Raw genomic sequence first — 5,392 nt, 5'->3', positions numbered from 1 at the left:
CTGTGACCTCGGACAAACTCAATATCTCCATGATCCAATTTTCCATCTGCAGAATGGGCTGGATCCCAGCTTACTGTATCATGGAGCATGAAGAGAGAGCTTTAGGTAAAATGGACCTAGCACAGTCTTTGGCAGCTATGATTATTTTTGTTTTTGTTTTTAACTTCCCCCACAGATGTTCCTGCTGGGGTCCGCAACCCATTAAGGAGAGTCTTTGCAAGGCTGAGCTGCCCTCCCAAACTGGCTGTGGGGTGGGGTGGGGTGGAGGGGGAGGGAAAAGCTTGAAGGAAGCAAGTCTAATGCTTCCCCCCACCCACAGGATCATACCAAACACTTTCCCTGCAGAAACTGGCTCCCTCCGAAAGGGCGGGGCTGGGAGGAGTGGGAACAGAGCCACACAGACTGGTATGTGCATTGTAAAAACCCTATTGGCATGGGCTCCTATAAAAAGGGCATTTCCTGCTTTGCACTGCAGACGAGACAGCGGAAAGCCTGCGAGCGAGCTCTGGCATCTGAGATCGTGCTGGACCTGCATATTCAGGACAAGGTAAGAGCCTGGCTCTCCTGACGGTGTCCTTGTCTGGCCCACTTCCAGCTCCCCTAAGGACCTCAGGTTCCTGGGGTCTGGATCCTATCGGGGACACGTGGAGGCTGAGTCCCAATGCCGTGAGGAATGAGTGGGTCTCCATCTGGTATACCCCGCCTCCTGTCTCATCTTCATTCAGAAGCCCACATGCCTGTGACTGTCTTCCCCGTCCTCGGTCTTAATAAAAAGTCAAACGCCCAGCGTGGAAATGAGATCAGGGCCGTTTCTTAGGCCTGCCTCTTTTTAGACGAAATTCAATATTTTCTTTTAAAATGGAGCGCTGATAATATGAATTCCTTTATCACGAATTAAGCTAAACCAAATCCTCAATCGTTCATAATGCTTTTTTATTTCTTGCCAATATTTTTGAAAGGCAGAGTAAGGTGAAGGCAAGAAGTGACCCATAGGGTGTGGCATCAAGGACCAGAGAGAGAAGTTCTGGCTGCCTAGCCCAGCTTCGTCACTTGCCCATTGTGGGATCTTGAGCAATTTATTTACGGGTCTGAACCATAACTGTCACATCTGTTACCTGGGAGAGATTTATTATTACCCACCAGGCAGGGCTCTTGCGTGGATTAATAAGATGAGAATCAAATATTGATCAAGTGTGCTTTTGTTGTCCACACGATGAAATATGGGCAGTTTAGTGTAGCATTTAAGGTCATCGTATTTATTCAATGATTTATTTTTAAAAACACTGATTGAGGGCATTCTATATGCCCAGCACTGTGCCATGACGCTCTAAATGCTCTGGTGGGAATTAGCCCCTATTCACCCAGTCCACTTTGCCCAGTCAGATTGGATGTTCACGCCTTTCCTTAGGCTCTTAGTGCATCCCAAATGACCCTTCTCACAAACCCATCCATCTTACAGTGTGCAAATCCCACGCATGTTTCACCTTGAGTCACACACCACTTTTCTTGTAGTGTGGTTCTCTGAGTCCATGTAGAACTGTGCTATAGAAATCCAGCACGCTGGAGCCGGAGGAGAGTGAGCGATTGTCTTTTTCAACGCCTTGATTTTCAGATAAAGGAAGTGAGACCCAGAGCGGGGATAATGACTTGTTCAAGATCAAGTTGGGGACACAATTGGGACAGATTTCTGGGCAATACTATTTAGAATCCCCAAAGAGTTGCCTCTAATTTTCAAGATATAGGACTTATTTACCTTGATAAATTCAACATTTAGTCTAGTGCATGGCCTGTAGCAGGTGCTCCACAGGTGCTCGTCGAATGAGCAAATGAGTGAGTGAGTGAGTGAGTGAGTAAATGCAGGAGTAAATAAGCGAGTGAATGAGGAAGTTAGAGGGTGGCGAAGGGATGAATAAAGAGTAGAGAGTTTTTGACATTGAAGACTCGAGTCAGACAGAAATGTGAAGACAGGCTGCTCGTGAGTAATTCAGGAAGCAGAAGGGTTCCCGACCCCGCCCCTGAGCAGGCGGGCATGTGCCAGGGCGGAGGGAGGATCAGCCCGCAGCCCTGCGCTGCTGAACCGCTGCCCGGTGTTGACTCACCTGCCTTTTTTGTCAAACAGGTTCCAACCAATTTGAAGACATGAGAATCCATAGCCTCAGCCTGCTGTCCTTCCTCCTCCTGGCTGCTCAGGCGCTCTTGGTGGGGGGCAAAAAGGAAGTAAAGAATAGACATGTCAGCAAAGACACCACAGATAAAATGCATACTCTGGGCAAGGCCCACATTGAGGAAAAAAGCCAGCCGCCCAAGCACCTGACCAAAGGCAAGTTTGTCACCAAACACTTCACAGAAAAGATCCTGGAGCCTACATGTTTCCTTTAAATATGCTTTGTGTTCAGACCTACATTCTTCCTCCAGAGAAAAAAATCTGGCTGTGTCCTGAGGATCAAGATGAATTTCTCATTTTTTTTAGAGACGATCTTGATCTATATCTCCCCATGGAACAGAACTGCTTTATCTTGCCTATGTCCAAATAATTTCCTGAAATACCACACTGTGAGTGCCTGTTTATGGAGGTTATGGTTCCCTAAGGCAGGGGTCAGGACGATAGGGATATATCTCTTTATGAGCCAGTTTTATATGATGCCTAGAGTTTGGGGAAATGGCCATCTCCGATGGAATTCATGAGAGATCCTTTGAACCTTTGAGTGAACCAGTCAACGTCCATAGCTCTGTCACCTTGAAACAGATGGATCTTGAATGGAATCCAACCACAGCTATGACTTTTAGTGTCTTTCCTGTGGGCTGGGACAGAATTTCTAGAAAATTTAAATTAGATGCCAGCCCAATTCCATATATACACATCTGGATACTGGGGCATCTCTTAAGAGTTCCAGAACTCTCCACTGTTTTTTTTTTTTAATGTATATACAAAAGAATCATGAAGTCTGAAAATACTGACCCCTGTGTCAACATCGTCTCAGTCGGACAGAGTTGAATGTTGACCCTTGGGGGACAGAGTTAAATGTTGATCCTTGCGTGGCAGAGTCTACCCAGATTGCCACCGTCCCCACTGCTTCCTGACTTTCCCAAAGGTGAGAGTCAGTTGCCATTTATTACCATTCTGGTATTATTGTTTTCTTTATGGCTGAGTTAGGAAGAAAATAACAATTTCTCGTGCCCAGATATGAAAAGTGAGGTGATAAAACATAGTGAGGTTCACATCTTCTTTGTGGAAATGAGTCTCCTTTTGTATGCTTAATACGAATACACACACACACACACACACACACACACACAAAATGACTGTTTTTAAAGAAAACAACTTAAGTTCACATTATGAACCAAATCCGTTCTGTTTCACTCTGTTAATAGCTCAGCCGCATGAATAATTTAGTATAAAACCCTAAACGAGGGACTGTTATTGTCAGCAATCTGCAGATGGACAAATAGCGGTTCAGAGTGGTTAGGTGACAGAGTGAGGGTCCCACATGTGACCGGAAGGTGAAGATTTTCAGCAGAAATCTCCAGATCAGGAGCTTCTTCTCTGCCAGCCTTTCGGAGCCCATGGGTTCCTCTGCCTACACAGTAACTTCATGTGCCTCAGTGAAAACAAGGACTCGAAAACTGAGCTGGCTTCCTCAGCTCATTCTCTCATTCGCCAAAGGCTTACTGAGAGTGGCAGACAGGAAAAGATCAGACAATGGATGTGGGGAGTCCTGGGCTTAAACTCTGGACTCCTCACCTTCCTAGCCCTGTGACCTCGGACAAACTCAATATCTCCATGATCCAATTTTCCATCTGCAGAATGGGCTGGATCCCAGCTTACTGTATCATGGAGCATGAAGAGAGAGCTTTAGGTAAAATGGACCTAGCACAGTCTTTGGCAGCTATGATTATTTTTGTTTTTGTTTTTAACTTCCCCCACAGATGTTCCTGCTGGGGTCCGCAACCCATTAAGGAGAGTCTTTGCAAGGCTGAGCTGCCCTCCCAAACTGGCTGTGGGGTGGGGTGGGGTGGAGGGGGAGGGAAAAGCTTGAAGGAAGCAAGTCTAATGCTTCCCCCCACCCACAGGATCATACCAAACACTTTCCCTGCAGAAACTGGCTCCCTCCGAAAGGGCGGGGCTGGGAGGAGTGGGAACAGAGCCACACAGACTGGTATGTGCATTGTAAAAACCCTATTGGCATGGGCTCCTATAAAAAGGGCATTTCCTGCTTTGCACTGCAGACGAGACAGCGGAAAGCCTGCGAGCGAGCTCTGGCATCTGAGATCGTGCTGGACCTGCATATTCAGGACAAGGTAAGAGCCTGGCTCTCCTGACGGTGTCCTTGTCTGGCCCACTTCCAGCTCCCCTAAGGACCTCAGGTTCCTGGGGTCTGGATCCTATCGGGGACACGTGGAGGCTGAGTCCCAATGCCGTGAGGAATGAGTGGGTCTCCATCTGGTATACCCCGCCTCCTGTCTCATCTTCATTCAGAAGCCCACATGCCTGTGACTGTCTTCCCCGTCCTCGGTCTTAATAAAAAGTCAAACGCCCAGCGTGGAAATGAGATCAGGGCCGTTTCTTAGGCCTGCCTCTTTTTAGACGAAATTCAATATTTTCTTTTAAAATGGAGCGCTGATAATATGAATTCCTTTATCACGAATTAAGCTAAACCAAATCCTCAATCGTTCATAATGCTTTTTTTATTTCTTGCCAATATTTTTGAAAGGCAGAGTAAGGTGAAGGCAAGAAGTGACCCATAGGGCGTGGCATCAAGGACCAGAGAGAGAAGTTCTGGCTGCCTAGCCCAGCTTCGTCACTTGCCCATTGTGGGATCTTGAGCAATTTATTTATGGGTCTGAACCATAACTGTCACATCTGTTACCTGGGAGAGATTTATTATTACCCACCAGGCAGGGCTCTTGCGTGGATTAATAAGATGAGAATCAAATATTGATCAAGTGTGCTTTTGTTGTCCACACGATGAAATATGGGCAGTTTAGTGTAGCATTTAAGGTCATCGTATTTATTCAATGATTTATTTTTAAAAACACTGATTGAGGGCATTCTATATGCCCAGCACTGTGCCATGACGCTCTAAATGCTCTGGTGGGAATTAGCCCCTATTCACCCAGTCCACTTTGCCCAGTCAGATTGGATGTTCACGCCTTTCCTTAGGCTCTTAGTGCATCCCAAATGACCCTTCTCACAAACCCATCCATCTTACAGTGTGCAAATCCCACGCATGTTTCACCTTGAGTCACACACCACTTTTCTTGTAGTGTGGTTCTCTGAGTCCGTGTAGAACTGTGCTATAGAAATCCAGCACGCTGGAGCCGGAGGAGAGTGAGCGATTGTCTTTTTCAACGCCTTGATTTTCAGATAAAGGAAGTGAGACCCAGAGCGGGG

At 46.6% G+C, this 5,392-nt stretch overlaps 1 protein-coding gene across 2 annotated transcripts in view; it reads left to right on the top strand.

Moving 5' to 3' along the window:
* Positions 1 to 431: 431 nt before the first annotated feature.
* Positions 432 to 5,392, top strand: part of LOC105295287 (fibroblast growth factor-binding protein 1) — a 6,870-nt gene continuing 1,909 nt past the window's right edge. Inside the window, exons 1-2 of one of the 2 annotated variants that reach the window (XM_011364902.2) lie at positions 432 to 547; positions 2,120 to 2,320. In XM_011364902.2, the coding sequence (XP_011363204.1) occupies positions 2,140 to 2,320 (181 nt within the window). In that variant the 5' untranslated portion in view covers positions 432 to 547; positions 2,120 to 2,139. Of the gene's footprint in view, positions 548 to 2,119; positions 2,321 to 4,183; positions 4,300 to 5,392 lie in introns of those variants that run through there. The other variant, XM_011364894.2, reaches the window with a different exon arrangement.

Source organism: Pteropus vampyrus, unplaced genomic scaffold (assembly GCF_000151845.1).
Source record: "Pteropus vampyrus isolate Shadow unplaced genomic scaffold, Pvam_2.0 Scaffold5, whole genome shotgun sequence".
Taxonomy (NCBI): domain Eukaryota; kingdom Metazoa; phylum Chordata; class Mammalia; order Chiroptera; family Pteropodidae; genus Pteropus; species Pteropus vampyrus.
This window is presented reverse-complemented; position numbering and strand designations above follow the sequence as displayed.